This window comes from Cibotium barometz, chromosome 4, assembly GCF_041138505.1.
Source record: "Cibotium barometz isolate CiBa-2024 chromosome 4, ASM4113850v1, whole genome shotgun sequence".
Lineage (NCBI taxonomy): Eukaryota > Viridiplantae > Streptophyta > Polypodiopsida > Cyatheales > Cibotiaceae > Cibotium > Cibotium barometz.
The window spans coordinates 31237940-31257984 of record NC_141049.1 but is presented as its reverse complement, the minus strand read 5'-3'; the positions used below and the strand labels follow the sequence as shown (position 1 = coordinate 31257984).

The window sequence follows — 20045 nt, the reverse complement described above, 5'->3', positions numbered from 1 at the left end:
CGCGAGAGGGAACATGGACTGATTTTAGCAAGGAAGATAATCCTCCCATGAACTCTGTCTTTTGGAGACATGCTCGAAGCATATCCTCCAAAATCTGATTAACTCTTCGGTCTGGCCATCAGATTGAGGATGATTTGAGGAACTCAATTTCAAAGTTGTTTCCAACTTCTCAAAAACAAGCCTCCAAAAGTCACTTGTAAACTTAGAGTCCCTATCACTCACTATGTCCTGCGGTAATCCGTACAATCTAAAGAATTGCTCGATAAACTGCCTTGCTAATTGCGTAGCGGTAATGGTCTTCCATGGGGGTAAAAATCTAGCCATTTTTGTCAAGCGATCCACCACAACCCAAATAGAATCGTGGCCTTGACGTGTTCTTGGCAATCCAATAATAAAATCCATGGAAATACTTTCCCATTTATTACCCGGGATTTGCACAGGATGCAACATTCCAGCCTGTCTAAAGCGTTCAGCTTTATTTGCTTGACAAACTTGACACTTGAGAACATAATCTTCTACATATCCTTTCATCTTTGGCCAATAAAAAGTGTGTTTCACTAAAGGTAATGTCCTGTGTACCCCAGGGTGTCTAGTAGAAGGGGCGTGGTGACACTCCTTAAGAATCTTGGACCTAATGTCCGAGAATCTTGGACCTAATGTCCGAGATCTGTGGTACACAAATTTTGTCATTACGGAATAGTAAACCATTCCGAATCATCCACTGGCCTCCCACATCTTGAATGGTAGGCTCATTAATCACTGAGTCTTGGTCAATCAATGAGCTCCCGTCCTGGATCTTATGCCAATATGGACCAAAATAACTATCAGTCCTGCAAAGCCCTCTCAATGACTGAAATAAGTTAGTAGAAATCTCGGTGAACGACAAAGTATTCACCTCTCTAATCCGACTAAGCGCATCTGCGACACTATTCATGGACCCCTTTCGATAACGAATCTCAAAATCAAAATCTTGCATTAACTCAGCCCATCGAGCTTTCCTTCCTCTCAAATCATCTGCATCACACACATACTTGATTGACTGATTATCAGTCAATACCACAATTTTGGAGCTATATAAATAATGTCTCCAAACCTTGAGAGCGTGAATGACAACATAAAGTTCCTTCTCAAGGGTTGGCCAACGAGATTGAGTGTCCTCTAGCTTTCTACTCTCGAAAGCAATAGGTCTACCATCTTGGAATAGAGCAGCCCCGATTGCAGTCTCACTGGCATCAGTCTCAAGAACATAAGGCCTACTAGGGTCGGGTAGTGCTAAGATAGGTGCTTTCTTAACGTTATCTTTCAAAGGTCTGAAGGCCATATCTAGATTGTTATTTCAAGTGATAGGTTGATTCGACTTACGTCTATGACCTTTCAACAAGTCGGTCATCGGTAGTGTGAGCTGAGAGTACTCCTGCACAGATTTTCGAAGAAAAACAACAAAACCGAGAAAAGAACGAAGTTGTTTCACTGTCTGCGGTATAGGCTAGGCTAGAACCTTCTGAACTCGGTCATAGTCAATGCTCAATGCGTCTCTAGTGATCTTGTGTCCCAAGTAAATGATTTCTGTCATAAAAAACTCACATATACTTAATTTAGCATACAGTCGATTTTGTCTTAAAATAGTTAAGACAATCGTGAGGTGTCTAACGTGATCCTCAAGAGTACGATTATAAACTAAAATATCATCCACGAACACAACTACGAATTTTCCCAAATGTTCACGAAAAAGATCGTTCATCATTTGCTGGAAAGTGGTTGGAGCATTGTGCACCTTGGATAGAGGTAACAACTAGGAAGAAGGACCAACCATATCATACACAATCCACATGGCCTACAAAAGGTAATACGGGAAACTCGTAAAATGACCATACCTAGTCCGAAAGGCGGTTCTTTCGACATGCCTTTCATGAATACGTATCTGGTGATAGCCAGTACGTAAATCTGTCTTTGTGAAATACTTCCCTCCGGCTAATCGGTCAATCAGGTCATTTGATCTAGGGAGAGGATAACGGTTCTTGATTGTTAGCTTGTTCAATCTCTTGTAATCTACACACATTCTCCAAGTGTTGTCCTTCTTTCTTCCAAGTAACACAGGTGCATCCCAAGGTGATTTACTTGGACGGATCCAGCCCATCCTCAAATAATCTGCGAGTTGTTTGGCCAACTCATCTTCTTCAGCTCCCCGGACTTGCACTACAGTCATCACACAGAAGGTGACTTCTTGGTTTATTTCATCTAGTTTTACACTCAATTGTGCAAATTTCCTACTAGTGTTCCACTAGCTCTTCAAATTTTCACTTTCTCTTCCAATTCATAAATTCCAATTTCAAACTTCAACCTCAATTGCACCTAGTTTCACACCCAATTGTTGGAATTTGTTACACTTTTTTCAATTGCTCACATTTTCCCAATTCATAAAGCCCAATTTCATGCTTTCAACCTTAACTCACATCTAATTTCACACCTAATTGTTAAAATTTCATACGTTTTTCTTAATTTTTCACTATTTCCCAATTTGAATCTACAAGTGTCACTTCAAAACCTCTCCGTTTCATCCATATAGCAAAACGAAACGTGTTGAAACGACGTAACAAACGAAACGTTTCTTGTGACTATGGTTGTGTGTAGAAAGGCTTTAGATTCTTTTTTGCTTGTGGCTACTAAGGGGTTTGTCACAAACTGGGTCTTGAACCCTTAAGAAAAGTTATGAAGATAAACAGATGTATGCTTGGTAATAGGACGATCTATATTGACTGACCATGGAGCTGTACAAAAGGTTTTTACGGTTGTATTGAACTGTTGCATGCATTGGAATTGTTTTCCATATTGATATGCTTGTAAAGTGATTTTGAGGTGCTCCATAATGTTCCTTGTTATGGTTCACATTGTTATATGCTGTATAGGCATTAAAGCTTCTCAAATCTGTAATGTTTGGAATACCTTGTGCAAGCAGAATATTCTTGTGCCAGCCTTGCTGCAGGATGGATTAAAGACAGTACTGAGCAATGTCACAGTCTCTCCTGGAATACCAGTGAAACCAATGCTGGCGAAGTATGTGCCAAGTTCTTTGTTAACTATTGATATTTTGTGATTGGTGTTATTGTGTGGGGAGTTTTGTAGTGAGCATGACACCCTAGAATTTGTAGCCTGGCCTACAGGATCAATGTAAGTGTGCTAGAGTGCTACTTACCACAATACCAAAGTATATATCTATAATGTGTGGACAAAACTTAATGAGCACACAAGCAGAGAGTATGCATGGTGTTTCTTACAGGATGTATTTGAAAACTTCTAGTAGAAGGGTTCAGTAGGGCATATACATCCAACCTCAAGGGCATATACATCCAACTTCAGGGGCATATGCATCCAACTCTAGGATCAAGAGGTAGACAGTTCTTCTTGTATGCATAGATCAGGCATGCACTAGCACAATTCAGCTCCAAAAAATCGTCACAGTGTGGGTACATCCAGATGATGAGTAGGTTCACTCTTGTGATCAAATGATACCTGTGATGTGTAATGCACCTGCATGTGCCAGGTGTAGTTGTTGATATGACAGGTTAGACTAGAGGCTGCAATGGCAAGGTTGGGGTTTTTCCACAAGTGATCGATGTACAGCGTGGTAGCACTTAATGTCTCAGGTCACAGTTTGAACTACTTGTGCTTGCTGATCGCCTCCTTGCCCAAAATCCTAGTCCATTTTTTTTTCCCATGCTGCTTGCTGCTCCTGGTTTTCCCATGCTGTTGCCGTTTTGCTCTTGATTGCCCACACTGCGATTGTATTTTTCCCTAACTACCCATTTTCATCTGCCCTCACTGCCTTGGTGCTGTTTTGTGCCTATACTTGCTTGCTACCCTAGTTCTTGTACATGACTGTGGTGTTTTGCCTTAGTTTTTAAAATATTACTGCCTTTTTCCATAGCTTCTCCTTGGAGGATGAGGGCTATACCAAACTAGGTAGGAGGAAAGAATCTGTACAGGATATGTCTGAGTGCTCAATATATATCTAGTTTTCCAAATCTACCAAGCTTCAATGATCTCCAATCTAAGTTTACTTTCAAGGCACTTGTGTCGGAAGGTGAATTAGGAATCTATACCAGTTTGTAGTATGGACTGCTTTATGAATAGTATACAGGACACAGTTTGTCTCTAATCTTTCTGGTGGTGGACCCGCCACTGATCTCCTAGGCAATCCAGCATGGGCCATGAGCTGGAAGAAGAGTGTAACCTTCATGCCTCTACTGTAACTCCTCAACCTCCTCCAAAACAAAGCATGCGTGCACTTTTAACATGGTGATTCTATGAATGGGCTTCATAGTGGGTAGACAAGTGAAGCATTAACTGCATGCGTTGGTCACTCTGCACTGCTTAGTCAAAGCTGGTATGGTCTGAAAGGCGTGTAATTATAAATCCTACCTCACTAACTTCGATCCCAGTACGTATCTTTAGTAGGGCATTAACCACTATCCCAATGGTTCAGAATTATGATTTCCAAATTTGAAACTCTAAAGCTACTAAGCTTTCATTCAGAAAAGTTCTGCACCCAAGCATGCATGACCCTGTGTTATGAGATTTGATGCAAATACCTCTACCCCTGTATTGTATTCCAGCATGCTGTGTGCCTCTGGGTTCACTTTTGTGGCTCTCCTAAAGGTTGCAAGTAAGCAGATAGAATGAAATATTAGGCCCTTATCAAAGCACCTAGTGAAGCAAAATATGTGTGGCATATTGTAAAGACCCTCTTATTCCTAGGTTTTGCAAATTAGGTCGCTTTCTAGGAACTGCAGATGTATTGCAGACATGTTTGTGTCAAGGAAAGGATGTATTGCAGACATGTTTGTGTCAAGGAAAGTTTTTTGCTAGAAAAAGCAACCAGATATACTAATGATTTGCAGACATGGCTTGCAGAATCACAAATGGAATTGCTGAGGTCTTCAAGCGTTTTCATGGCAAAGCCTTTACTTGTGAATACAAGTAAATGCTCCACTTTACTCAAATACATGATCAAGTCAACAGAAAACAGATTATTCTTTAATTTTATTATTTATTCGGATCAATTTAGAGAATCTCATTTCCATTGAATGTGAGTAACTCTTTTTGATGCTATTAATTGCCACTTATGAAAGATGTAATGAAGTAAAGAGAACTGTTGACTGGAAGTCACACTTTCTAGTAGCGAGCTGGAGCTCCCACTTCCACCCTGCGCACCTGCAGTCCCCCTTTACCTAGCACTTCCTTGCGCCCCCTATTGCGTGTCGCGATCCACAGTGCTTAGGCATTCTTCCCAAGATGGCACCATGGTGTCAACCTGGCATTCGACCCCCTGGCAGGTGTATCCAGCTTCTCTATGACGGTTTACTTCCCTGGTCTCCGGAAGCAGTATCATCCACTGATTTGATCAATTAGACAATTGGCAGGGCAAGTTTTGGGGTCCCTGCAGACGACTGCGTAATTGGTGGGGCCAGGACAGCGGGCATCCTGTCAGAGTCTGCATATCTTCCCTCGAGGATCTTATGCACATTATTGCACTCCCGAGCCACCAGGGTGACCCGATTCTTCAGCGGGTAGAGTACACCAGTCTCCTCGGCCAGTGTTTGTAGGCAGATGGGCCACCTTGCTCTGTCCTGCCCTCGACGTCAAGCCCACAGAGGACGCCCCTTGACCCCTGCCTGAGGCCGCCGCAGGCACAAGACCAGGGAATTCAAGGCATGAGTCTAGGGCTGAGGTTCTTGACCAGCCGACCTCTGTGGCCCATCCTCCCGGGCTTTGTAGGAGGAGGGCAGTAGTCGTTTGGTACACAGTCCATCGCGCTAGGTGGCACAGCACCAGATCGTGATGCAGGTGGCCTCCCCAAGGTGACGGTGCCCATTGGCAACCATTATGAGCATTTAGTTCTTGACGTGGAGATGGACGACGTGGCGCTCCCGGTTGTTGTTGAGGAGATTCCTGCTGCCAGAGAAACTCTCTAAGGGGTTGGTTCACTTGATTCCAAATGAGGGTGGTGACTGTTTGGAGATTCGATAGTGGTGCCCCATCACCCTCTTGGGAAATGCATACAAAATCCTTGCCAAAACCATTAACCGGCACCTGTCGTCTCATCTCCCTGACCTGATCCATGGTCCCAAACTGGCGCTCTGCATCATTCCCACCACATCACAAAAAAAAACGTCCCAGCAACATCCTGAACACTATCTTCCAAACAACCCAAATCCAGGGGTCCTTATCCAGGGGCCAAGGGGGACAAGTTTCGGATCTCCATATCAGTAAGATGGGGATGGCCCCTCAGCCCTTTCCTCTTCCTCTTCATGGCAGAGGCAATGAGGAGCTTTCTCTCTGTGCATGAGACATGCCTCCAACGTCTCCGCCGCGTCATTGGATCCCAGGAGGAGCTTCTTGACTCATAGTTCGCAGATAACACCACCGCCTACCTCTCTCAAGAGAGGAGGGGAATCACACACAGAAGATGTTAAAACATCTTTAGCAACTATGACTTCGCGTGTCTCGAGCCACCAAGAAAATGGAACCCGAAACAAGCAAGTCGAAAACATGCGGTGGATGAGCTCAGTAATGCCATATTAGAAAATTTTAAATTCAAGGAGGGAAGAGAAAATTCTGGTCATGGGCATAATCACCTTTACCCCTGCAAGGGATTTGTGTGGTGCTCCATGTGCAGATAAAAAAACACACCACCATCGAGTGTCCTCAGTTAAGAGCGAGGCCATTACTCTATTGTGCTCACTGTGTAAAATTAGGAAATCATGACACTTCAATGTGTAGATATCCAAGGTTTCAAAATGTTACACAGCTATCATCACTTAGAGCCCCATTGGCTTCAGAGATTTTCCCTCACCATTGAAACTTAGATCTTAGCCTCTAGAGCTTAGATCAATTGGCATAAGTCGTGTGGTTTTTGTGTAGGATCTTCACCCATCCTGGCTTGGCGCCCAATTGAGTCATTTGAGTGGATCCCCAGGGGCAACCCGATCATATACCTGGGGTGTCAGGTTGGGACTGACATCTTAGCAGAGCTGCAGCTAGCCCCTCTTCTTTTGTGCATTTGCAAGGAGATTTTGCATTGGAGCTCCATAGCCAACCATGTGCTCCTGGCCACCATGTGGTACATCACTTCTTGTTGGGCATTTTCCAGAGCATGCTTGAGTTAGGTTCAACGATTGAGCGAGAACTTTTTGTGGGTGAAGTCTGACGGCCGGCCAGCTTAGGCCAAGGTGGCTTGGAGGTTGATCACTCAGCATCTGACACGTGGAGGATTGGGCATAATTGACCCAGCTATGCAGAGCGTAGCCTTGCTGCGCAAGTTGATCCTAAGAGGCCTTCTGCCTGGTGGTGAGCTATTAAAGGCTTTTCTAATTGGTTGGATCTTAGCTCGGATCCCGTAACTTGGCGGCCCGTGGACTCCCAGTGTACGATGGATCTTCATGAAGGCCCGCCAATCCTAAGGCCTCAACACCGCTTTTGAGGACAGATTTGCAGCTAGTTTGATGAGAGCTTGGGCCACCTCAAGCCAGCCCTTCAGCAACTCCCCTCCGCCTCGGACAAGGAGAGACCCTGCCAGCCGCTGATCTGGAACCGCCTCCTCAGTATGCCCAGTGGCCACCCATTGGGTGTGGTCTCTCATATAGCTTGGGGCCTTGCCCAGTCTATTGGTGAGTGGTCTATTTTCAGGCAGTTTCCTCAGGAGGCCAAGGGTAGGCGCCTTTCTGAGATCTGAGGTAGAGAGCAGATACTTCTCACCATTGACTCAGCCATCCCCCCCACCCCTGCATGGCACCCGCCCCCTCTCCCACCCCCCCCCCTCCTCCCCGCTTTTGTATGAGGTATTTCCCTCTGAGAGCGGCTAGCCATGGAAGGGACCACCCTCAGTGTTTTTCCTCTTTTGGAGGCTCTGAGAATGTAATTCAGCCTGTTGGCTGGTTTCTCATATGACTTATCTTTTTTCTGGAGAACAAAGGGAATTGTTGACTTTAATAGGTATGATTCCGTTTGGTGCTACTAATTGCCACTTATAAAAGGTCAAATGAAGTAAAGGATGGTTGACTCTAATACCAATGATTGTATAGGTATGATGGACAACGTGCTCAAGTCCATCTAATAAAAGATGGATCAATCAAGATCTTCTCACGCAACTGTGAAGATACCACATCGCGCTTCCCTGATGTGCTTGATATCGTTCGGATGGCTGTGAGGCCTGGTATTCAAGATCTTATCTTTGATGCTGAGGTCAAGCACGATCTGTTTTCTTTGCAAATGTCAAGATTTGTTTTTGATGGAACAAGCTTAATGAATGAATGAATGCATGGAACTGAGTTACTATTGTTGATTTTGATTTACCTGACAGATTGTTGCCATTGATAGAGGAAACAATAACAAGCTTATGGCATTTCAGCACTTAAGTACACGGGAAAGAGGTCGTAGTGGAGTAGCTGTCAGTATTGAGAACATCAAGGTAGTTATAGAGGCTTCTTCATAGCACTATTTTTGCGAGATATGGTTTAGATGACAAATCTAAGCCTTAGTAGCTGCGGTCTTCGTATTCATATGAATCGTTTTTCAGTTGAAGTGACCTGATTGTTAGAGTAACATTCTGCTAGTTATCAATAATAGCACTCTGATTATGGGGGTTAACCACAGTTGAGTGTAAATGATTTTTTTTCTTTGTTTGATTCAAATCTTACTGTTTTGGAGAGCTTCATGGCTAACAGCTCCCCTTACACCACATTCAGCCCCTCATTTGAGACACAAACATTCAAGAACAGGACATGGTGCACCGTATACCCTTGCTTATTGTCAAGAATTTGTTTTCACCTAGCCTTGGCACAAGAAAGGTTTCAAAATTTTATTTGTTTCAAAGGTCTGAGTTTCTATCCTCTTTGGGGAAAGATGTGAGGTTTTAATAAAGAATGTTATCCAAAGTGTGATTAACTATGCTTGTAGAGATTCTACAAAGCACTAGAAAACATGATCCCATATTAGGAGATACTTATAAATCCATAAAAATCGGTAAACTCGGAGAAGAAAGAAGAAAAGCGGAAGAGTAAAGAAGAATTTTATGTCTATGAAAAACCCAAAGGGTCTATAAAAGACCCAAAGGGTCTATGAGACCAAAAGTAATACATGTGATCTGTGGGTAACTTTATGCCAGCAAAACATGAAAGAAAAAAAGACTAACTACCCAAAAGAAACAAGACCCATGTGATCAACCCCATTGGTGTCCTTATCCAATGATAGTACTTTCCTCCATGACAAAGCGCAGAGCTCACTTGTGATGAAGTCTACCTTGTCTCAGGAGCATGTCTTGGATTTGCAACTGACCAATAGAAGGTCGATATCTTTGGGGGTGGGGACGTTTGGCTATTTGATGCTGGAGTTGCATGGCTTCCCAATCTCTGACATGGGGCATCTATGCATTATATGAGCAGTTTTTTGGGCGAGTCAGATGCCCAGGAGGTATGTTCGAGACTATTGCTAGCACCATTGGTGTGAAGCAAGGATGCCCACTTTCCCCCACGCTATTTGGGTTATACATTGATGAGGTGGCTGACTTCATTACACGGGGAGGCGGAGATGGAGTTGATCTAGCAGCAGGTACCTCAGTACATATTATGCTTTATGTTGATGATATTGTATTATTGTCTGAGTCTCTAGGAGGTCTACAGCAGCATCTACATGCACTCCATGATTTCTGCACACAGAGGGGTCTTACTGTGAACCTTGGGAAAACCAAGGTTATGGTCTTTCATACATCGAGATGGGGCAGGAGTCAGCTGACATACACTCTCGCAGGACGCCACGTGGAGGTGGTGACTCATACGCGCTTCACCATGGGTTCAGCAGCGAGAGCTAGATTGACACAGGGATATGCAGCACTGGCTATGCTAGAGAGACAGTGCCACCAGGCGCATTTTCAGGACCTGCGGACGAAGGGGTGGCTATTTGACACATTAGTCACACCGGCACTGATGTATGGAGCAACGGTATGGGCGCCAGGTCTTGCGACCCATTGGTGGACCTGCGGACGAAGGGGTGGCTATTTGACACATTAGTCACACCGGCACTGATGTATGGAGCAACCGTATGGGCGCCAGGTCTTGCTACCCATTGGTGGACACAGATAGAGAGACCACAGGCCCTCATGATGGCACGCATGATACGTCGCAAACCGTCAGTACCTCATGACATTATCCGACCAGAGTTTGCTGCACCTCCTATGATGGTAAAGGCCATATTCCAGACTATATGCATGCTAGACAGATTCAGAGAGATGCCACAGGAGAGATTGTCATACAGAGCTTTTGAGGCATCTAGACAGCTGGCTGAGGCAGGAGACAGAGGATCATGGTATGCACAGGTCACACATTGGTTGTCAGAGCATGGCCTAGACATGGATCATCTACCACCATTCCAGTATGATAGGGATGCACCACATATCCGTCTCTCTCATAATGAGAGGAACATAGTATTGAGACAGGACCTATAGCAGCTCTATACACGAGAGACATGGATATCGCCTACACAGCCTCTTCCACCGAAGATGCTATACTACAGAGGTCACTTCATGAGTATCACTGATGATGGATTTATAGAGAGGCCTAGATACATGGAGGGCTTTTTACCACACGGTTCCCGAGTGGCTATTAGTCAGCTTAGAGTTTCATCACATCGATTGGAGATCAAGACTGGCAGAGCAGCATGGATCCCCCGAGAGGAGAGGGTATGCAGATTGTGTAGAGAGGAGGTGGAGAGTAAGGAGCAATATGTATGCAGATGCAAAGCATATATAGCCATCAGAGAGAGAGATCCCATTTTATTCAGAGAGCCACATTCCCTACGCCAGATCTTTGAGGCAGCAGAGCAGCGCATACTGGGGAGATTCATTCTAGACATACGGCGCCACAGAGAGACATCATTACAGGCTCAGACAGCTCCAAAGGGGGAACGACAGACACAGATTACTACATTTTTTCAGAGATCCATCCCACTCCCAGCCCCTACACGGGAGGGAATTACTCTCCTGAGAGCAGAGACACTCAGAGCCCGCAGGAGACAGAGGACACCTGGCTTCCGGACACCACGCCTATACCAGAGAGAGATGACCGAGATCAGAGCTCAGTTTCACAGAGAGGGTGCGGAGCGATTGGCTCGCTTCAGAGAAGACCCAGGCATGTTCTTCAAGGAGCTCTGGACACCCCCTTCATTGATGTATACCATTTTATACCCCCAGTATGGTTGTATAGGATGGAGCTAGCCAGGTTGCATATCATGATTGTATACTCCATGCATATAGCTTTGCATTCTCCTAGTAGTAGAGCTCCATCCCCTCCCCCACTCATTGTACTTATTGCACACCCAAATTTAGCTTTTTAGTTCAGTACTTTTTTATTTTGTTGGGATGAGAGAGGATACCCCACACAGGTACACTAATTTGTCTCATAGGCCGAGTTCGGTCTTCTGGAAGACGTTAATAAAATCTTTGTTTCTTTCTTTCTCTCTCTCTCTCTCTCTTCGGCTCTACCTTGTATGTATAAAAGCTTAGAGTGGATTTCTTCATCCTCACTTTATAAAGGTATAAAGGTGGTCTTGCTGAGCATTACACGATCTAGCCAGTTGCATGCTACTTTGGTATCAAAGCTTCTGGTTGTCACCCAGCTTGACTACCTAAGTGAGAGCAAATCCATGAATGGTTAGGAAATACCACCCAGCCATTCACCATGTGAAGAGGAGAAGAAAGAAGTTACAAAGAAGGCATCATTGCAGAAGAAAATGTCCACGAAGACACCATTGCAGAAGAAAGTGTCCTGAGAGACACAAGAAAAGAAGAATCGATTCCACAAGATAGAAGGGATTTGGGAGAGCCCGTATTTTTACTCGGGAGCAGCTGCAGGAGCACTGGATGCACATTACAAGCCTTGGCGAGATTAGCAGTCTTTTACATGAGGCAGCGCAAAGCACATTGGCTGGCCTCCAAATGCAGGAGAGGTGTGTTCGCAGGGGTCTTACCTCTTACAACAGCTTCAAGAGAGTGCATCAGATGGCCCATGGATTGAGAATCAATTGGATTCTGCCCGTATAAAGCTCAAATCCATTGAGCGGCAGCACCGGGTGTAGTACAGATACCACGCCAGAGCATCTTTTTGGACACATGCCGGAGACAGGGTCACTGGAGATTTCTTTGAGATTGTTGGCTCACATAGACAGAGAGAGGGTATCCGCAGGTTGCGAGGCCTAGATGGATCCATTGTTACAGACCTCCGGCATGTGAGAGCCATTAATGGTTAGAGGAGCCGTGCCGGAGAGTTTGTCAGAGGGTTAGATCACCGGACTCTAGGGACTTCATCTCCCCATCCAAGTGCGGGAGGAGCTTCTTGATTCCGAGAGCGCGGACAACACAACAACATACATGTCAGGGGCCGAGGGGAACCTCTAGAGTTTCGCCAAGGCGATTGAGATTTTTTATTGTGCATCCGAAGCACAGATCAACTGGCACAAGTTGTGTGGACTTTGGCTTGCCCTGACTTGGCATCCACTTGAGGCTTTTCAGTGATTCTTGAGGGGAACTCCAATTCGCTATCTTGGATGCCAGGTTGGCATTGACATCTCCCCTCAGCTGCTAATAGAAGGATCTTTTTCTCGGGAAAAAAAAGAGAGCTAAAATGAGCAAGACAGGTTACTCACACTATAGCTACAGCAAGCAAAAGAAGCAAGACAGGTTACTCACACTATAGCTACAGCAAAAGAAGCAAATGAAAAAAAAAAAAAGAACAGACTAAAGAGCAACCGAAAGGGCAGATTACAGAGCATAGTTCCCAAAATTTTCAGCACATGCTTCTTCTCATGGAGCAACAAAGAAGATGGGAACTTGTTGAGGCATGAGAGATAGAGCAAGCCAAATGTAGGGAGGCTAAGGACCGACGCTAGGCAAAACGTGCGGCAGCAAATCACTAATATAAGCTGATATGCCAAGAGACTGCAGGCGCTGAAAGAGCCTCTCTCGTGGTACTGTGCCAAATGCCTTGCAGAATTCCACAAAGCAGCAATAGAGCTTTCTCTTCCTCACTCTGGCCTGATCAATCATAGCTCAGCATATAAGCTCAGCTCTTGCTCCAACACTGCACCATAGAGTTTGGCCAACACGTGGCCAACCATAATCGTCCTGTAGTTGCTCGGATCGAGCATATCCCCTGTTTTGTGGATCGGCACAATGGTGTGCATCGTCCACTCCGCAGGCAAACCCTCTGCGTGGACACGATGTGGGAAGCTCTGTAATGCAGCCGTGTGTAGGAGTGATGCCAGCTGGGCTGTAATGGTATCCATAGGTGCCAGGGGATCCGTGAGTAGGAGCCCATCCTCTACTCTGCGAGTGTATATGTCTGCCATGTCATGTGTGAAGTAGATGGTAGTGTGTGGCGTGGGTATGTGGGGGGCTAGTGATACTGGTGATCCGGCTAGTGAAAATGCCAAGTATGTATGATCTGCCCCAATAGGACGAGGTGGGATGGAGAATGTGGTGACAAGCTGTGATGCCTCCAAAGACCCCATAATGTAGTCTACCACCGTGCCTCCAGTCCGTGTATGACCCCCATGTGGGAAGCATGTAAGCCCTCTTGATCCCGGCCACTGCCACTGTAGCATCCTGTTATAAATAACAAGACGATGCCTGGCTCTCAACTCTAGTAAGTGGTCCCCATAATGTCCTCTGTCTGGTCCAGTGTCCTTTGATGCCCGACTAGCCGCTATCTCCTCTGGATCCACAAGGTGGAGGATCTCCACGTCATCATAGTCATACACCTCACAGTGTCTGCTCTGTGTGTGGGCATTGAAGTCACCCGTAAGAAATACTTCCCCTAGTGTAGAATAATGCATAATCTCCTTTGTGACAGACAAGTGTATGGCAAGGCTTTCTTCTCCTCCTCTTGTGGCATGTCCTCTGTAATGACATAGGAGGATCCTGATGGAGGAAAGTAACATAGGGCTATGTATATAACCCTGTCCTGTGAGAGCTGTAAGCTGATCCACATTTATCTGGCCTTTGGATCCTGTGCTACCACTCTCAGTCTCCCCTGTAGCTCCCGTCTGAATAGAACTGCTACTCCCCCCGACCCTCTCGAGGTACCATGGCGTGTGGTCCTCTTGTATGCTGACTCCCACTGGAATCCCTCTACTCGAGGTAGCCATCTCTCTGGGCTCTGATGTGTCTCTGTCAGAAGTATGATGTCTCTCCCCACCATAACATGCTCCAGTCGTCCAGGCTGCACCCATAGTGAACCATTACAGTTCCATACTGCCATGTGTATCTCTGTCAGTGGCGTGGTCTATGTCTAATAGGCCCCAAACCGCTAATCGAAGTTGTCCATCTTTCTCGGGAGTGGAGTTGGGTGTCTCGGCTATACCTGTGACTCGGATGTTGAGGCGGCGGGCATGCCTCATCTTCTCCTCCTCAATGGTGGTGTGAATGATTTGATGTTCTTCCCTTTGAGTCTCCTCCCTCACTTCTTTATGGATGTTCTTTTTCACCACCTCAACCCATCCCGATTGCTTGGCTTCGAGTTTTCCCTCCATGTCCTTTGTGATCTCGTTGGAGATCTCTTCTTTGATGGCCGTGAAGAGTGTTGTCATTGATCTCCCTTCTTCCTTCTCGGTGTTCTTGACGGCTACCAGTTCCACTTTCAATGCACTCACCTCCTCCTTGAGTGCTGTGTTCTCTTGTTCAAGGTCCTTGACCGGTGCTTCGAGGGCCATGATGTGCCGGTGTAGTTTCTTCTCCACCTCATTGAGGTTGGAATCGGATGCCTTCTTGTTCTCCTTGATTAGTGCCTTCATTGATGTCTCGAGGGCCTCGGGTTTGTCTTGGAGACTCGGGGCCATTCCTCGAAATTACTCTACAGCCCTTCCCACAGGCAAGGAGGAGAGAGAGAGAGAGAGAGAGAGAGTTATGTTGCTACCTTGGGGGCTTGAGCAAGGGTGGGTGGGAAAAGGGCGCACACAGCCGGTGGCCTACCGGACAGGCAAGCGTGGGTGGGTGGGGAAAGGGCGCACATAGCGGAAGACCTACCGGACAGGCAGCAGGCCAGCATAGCGCTAGCCTGGCAGCGAGGCGGAAGTGAAGTGGGCGGCAGTAGCGAACAGAGAGGGCGGCGAGAGAGAGAGAGAGAGAGAGAGAGAGAGAGAGAGAGAGAGAGAGAGAGAGAGAGGGAAATGAAATGAAATGAAATGAAATGTTATATTAACGTCTTCAAAAGGCCATAATGACCTATGAGACCAAAAGTTACATCATGGTGGATCTGATACAATGTCTGGATAAAAAAACCCAGAAAATGAAAAATAAAGATGATACTACTGGCACCTAGAAAATGAAACTGGAACTGGAAGGTACACTATGGAGGTGCCTCCATCTCATAATATGTGCCGCATCGGACACTGGCGGATCTCCTCAATATCCTCTGTGGTCAACACCCTAACTGGGTGTCCGGCATGCCTCGCAAGAATAATCCGAATCTGCCGCTGCAACCTCCGTCTATGCTGGGATGCCCTCCTCCGTAGTCGTGGGCGTCTAAACCACCCAAGCTCAGTCGCACGATCAATCAGTGTACCCTTGGTGTGGGCGGTATCCATATCCTGCTGCTGTGGTCCATCTGGCGCAGTGATGGCTGGACTAAAGAAATCTGTAATGTGTCTCTGAGTCTGGCTCTCTGTGCGCCTAAGCAGGCTATCTCTATGTCTCCGCAGCTCCAGCAAGAACAATCCCAAACACCTCTGGTCCTGGTACCCCATGACTCTGGAAAGTGGTCCAAAACCCTCTCTGAATAAACAGTGGAAACGACCACGTATCTCATAGTATGCAGTACAATGGCATATATAATGCAGCTCTGTCTCTGGCTCCCCATGGCATACTCGGCATATCCTGGCCTCAGTTGGTATACCTCTATATCGGCCAATCTCAATCTCAAGCTGGTGTGAGGATGTGCGAATCTGACCAATAGTGCATCGTACTGCATGAGACAAGTGTACATCCATGTAACTGGGTCTGATCACAAAACCATCTGCTGTGAGCTGAAGAAAATGCTCTCTGTAGAAAGCCATCTTCGTGCCCAGCTCCTCAGTCGGCTGTATCCATGTCCTCCTAATGTCCAGCTGAACTAAATCCTGACGGATGAGTCTGGTAATCTCTGTCCGTGTGAGAGTGAGAGAGGGTGCCTCCAGAGAATACTGGAAGGGAGGCAATCTGTCCATGCTAAAACCATGTGCCTGGAACCAAGATGTCATCTGTCCATACCAACAAGCCGTGTCTCCCTGTAAAGCTAACTGTCGGGAGGACTCCAGGGCGAGGCGTGCATATCTGTCTCGGGGGAGATCCCACAAGCCATGTATGTAGGAGACTGATCTCGTAAGAGCCTCGATCACCAGAGGGGCAGCCGCCAGCTCTGCCCGAATAATCTCATGAGGTACCACGGCCTTGGCTCTAATAATCCTAGCAATCATAGATACCAAAGGCCTCTCCATACCTCTCCACCCGCCTGCGCTGTGATGGCCCACTGAAGGTCCCCATATCTGCACTCCATAAAGCATAGCTGATGTCACTAGAGTGTCAAAAAGCCAAAGTTTCGTTCGAGGTTCCTGAAACTGAACCTGCGAACACATCCTCTCCAAACCACCCAGGGCTGCATGTGCTCTAGTCAATCTAGTCTCTGCTGCTCTCCTCATCGAAAACACTGGCCCACTGAATACTACCCCAAGATATGTATATGCATCTGTATACTCCACAATCTCCTGCCCATATGTAAATGTGGGAGCTGATCGCCTAACCCACTGTGGCGTGGTGTTAAACACCATAACCTTGGTTTTGCCAAGGTTGACAGACAATCCACTATCATGTGCAAACTCATGTAAAGCATCCAGATGACGCTGCATACCCTCAGGGGAGTCAGAGATCAACACTCTGTATAAAGCCATAATTCCCCATATGAGCTCTGTGGGTACCCCCATCTCCTGTAATCGCCTCATCATTCTGGCTCTGGGCACTGTATCAAATGGTTTGCGGAAGTCCACAAAGCTACAATAAATCCGTCGCCCATGCGACCTGCCCTCCTCAATAATGGCCCGCAAAGTCAAGATGTGGTCAAGAGTAGAGAAACCTCTCCTGAACCCTGCGTGTCCCTCTGCTCGAATGCCAACTCTCTCTGCCCATCTACTCAACTGCTGCTCAAGACGATAGTGGCCTATGAGACCAAAACTGAGAGTACATCTGAAGTTGGTGTCTCATCAAAGAGAACAACTAAATGAGACTAAAAAGTACAATAAACTGATTGTCCTACAGTTATAAGAACAAAACTGTAAGACTCCGAGATGATATTGAGTAGGAAATACTGGAAAATACTGAAAAATGTATATGAGGTAGATCCATGTATGCTGATCAGTTGAAGTGTTGCCCTCTCCTTAGATCAAGTATCTCCGCCATGGGGCTGTCTAGAAAGGAGAGGTCGTAGAAGCGAGGTAGGCGCCTCTGATGCCGAGCAATAATGGCTCTGATCTGGCGATGGTGAGGATGCCGTGGTTGGGATCCTAGTGGGCATGGCCGACGAGCACGACATAAGATAACTGCTCTATTAGTGCTGACACCTTGGGAGCGTGGTCGGTGCCCTAATGGCCCAATGGAGGAAGTATCAAGAGGTGTGTGGGCTGGGTTGCTAGTGCTGGTGTCGGTGCCGAAGAAATCTGTCAGGGTCCTCTGTCTAGGTACATCATGGCTCGGCCTCCTGTTTGCCCTGAGGGTCTCTCTGTGTCTCCTGAGCTCAAATAGAAACAATCCCAGGCATCTCTGATCCTCAAACTCCATGACCTTGCGGAACAGCCCAAAACCCCCGGAAGAGGCAGTGATATCTCCCTCGGATCTCATAATAGACTGTACATCGGCAAATGTAGTGTTCCTCTGTCTCTACCTCCTGGTAGCATAGCTAACAAATGCGGTCATCCAAGATCTGATGCACATATCGCCCTGTCTCAATCCGCAGCTGGTGTGGTGAGGTCCGGATTTGTCCAATGGCACAACGTATCCCATGTGATAGGTGTACATCCATGTACGCCGGACGGGTGATAAAATCATCCGGTGAGAGGTGTAGAAAATGGCTCTTGCAATGAGCCATTTTGGTGCTGAAGGGCTCAAGGGGGCTAGTCCTCTCTGTGTCCACTCTGATGATATCCATCCTGAAAATGGCTCTTGCAATGAGCCATTTTGGTGCTGAAGGGCTCAAGGGGGCTAGTCCATGTCCTCTCTGTGTCCACTCTGATGATATCCATCCTGATCACGTGGTTTTGCTCTGAGCGGGTGAGATGCAAAAATGGACAATCCATACTGTACTGAAAGGGTGGTAGTGCCTCTATCCGCAAACCATGTAGGTCAAACCATGATCGGATCCGAGCGTACCAACAATGAGTATCTCCATCCTCTGCCAACTGTATGGATGAGGTCAATGCCAATCGGGAGTACCTCTGGTGAGGGAGCTCCCATAGCCGCTGTAAAAAGGTAACTGCCTGGAATAGGGCCTCGGTTACTACCGGTGGGGCACCCAACTCAGCCCGAACAATCTCATGTGGTACTGATGATTTGCTCCGAATCATGCGGGCAATCATCATAATCAGTGGTCTCTCCATTTGCCTCCATCCCTCATCTGTCCCTCTCTGAGATCTGTGATGTATACTGGCCCCCCAAATTGGATCTCAATACAGGAGGGTCGGTGTGACAAGCGTATCAAATAGCCACAATTTGGTGCATGGCTCCTGAAAATGTATGTGTGCACTTAGCCTCTCAAGTGCCCCCAAGGCTGCATGCCCTCGAGCTAATCTAGCTGCTGCTGTCTCCTTCAGGGAGAAACGCGCTGCATATCCTCGGGTACCTCAATGTCATGCAATTTGTGCATAAGCCTGGCACGTGGTACGGTATCGAAGGCTTTGCGGAAGTCCACAAAGCAGCATTATATCCTTCTCTTCTGTGCCCTGCCCGCTTCAATAAGTGCCCGAAGTGTCTGTATGTGATCCAAGGTAGTAAATCCTCTCCTGAAGCCAACCTGTCCATGTGCTCGATGACCATGCCTCTCTGCCCATCGGCTCAGCTCCGAGTCCAATATAGAGCCATATAATTTGTCCAAGTAATGACCAATCATGATCGTCATGTGGTTGCCTGGTACCATGGGGTCCCCACGCTTAAAGAGTGGTACAATGATATGCTCTGTCTTGCTTGTCGGGAAACCCTCACAAATGGCACGATTAAACACATGTACGGTGAGCGGAGCCAAAGTGTCTCGTGCATATGAGAAGTGCTCTCCAACTAGCCCATCATGATCCTGTGCCTTTCCATTCTGTAACCTGTCTATCGCATCTAGCACCATCCGCATAGTAAAAAAGTTGCTGCTAGCCGCCAGTGGAGGGGGGGTGGGGGGCTGTCGTGGTGCATCATATAGCTCTCTAGCATAAGTATGCCATGCCTCAGGTGCAGTAATCGGAGTACCAGGCTATCTCTCCTGAAACATCTTCCATGCCCTCTTGCTGTCCTTCCCCAAGAAGAGTTGGTAGATCTCCTTTTCTAGCTTAGCCAGATAGGCTCGTTTCTTCCTTCGCACAAGGTGCCGAAATATCATCCTGGCGTGTCTATGCGTGTGAGACCCAATGGCAATCTCACGCTGTAGCTGTGCTCGTGTCTCACGACACTCATCATCATACCAACTGTTCTGTGGTGCAGTGCTGTGGGGGTGGGTGGAAGGGATCATAGTGCAGGGAAACACATATGAGGCGGATGCATGTAGTACACCTGCCAATCCTCTCGTGATCTCGTCTAGAGGGCTATGCGGGTCTAAAGCGAACAAGCCATCAGATATTGCATCTCGATAAACCCCAACTGTCTCACGTGTAAACTGATATCTCGGGTACCTAGGTAGATGAGTTTCTGGCCCTTCTCTCAGGGATCTACCTACTAGTGTGAAACTCAGGTATGCATGACCGGCTGCTATGCCAATGGGCCTACTGGAAATCGTGAA

The 20045-nt window shown here is 46.8% G+C and overlaps 1 protein-coding gene across 14 annotated transcripts in view; it reads left to right on the top strand.

Moving 5' to 3' along the window:
- Window positions 1-20045, top strand: part of LIG6 (DNA LIGASE 6) — a 235071-nt gene that overhangs the window by 154198 nt on the left and 60828 nt on the right. For 8 of the 14 annotated variants that reach the window (XR_015264262.1, XR_015264266.1, XR_015264264.1 and 5 more), the window contains 4 exons: window positions 2957-3054; window positions 4912-4977; window positions 8082-8241; window positions 8360-8467. Coding sequence is in view for 7 of the 14 variants with exons in the window: in XM_086787878.1 (XP_086644004.1) it covers window positions 2957-3054; window positions 4912-4977; window positions 8082-8241; window positions 8360-8467 (432 nt within the window). In the remaining 7 variants the exon portion in view is untranslated. The remainder of the gene's footprint in view (window positions 1-2956; window positions 3055-4911; window positions 4978-8081; window positions 8242-8359; window positions 8468-20045) is intronic. The other 6 variants (XR_015264265.1, XR_015264267.1, XM_086787854.1 and 3 more) reach the window with 3 other exon arrangements.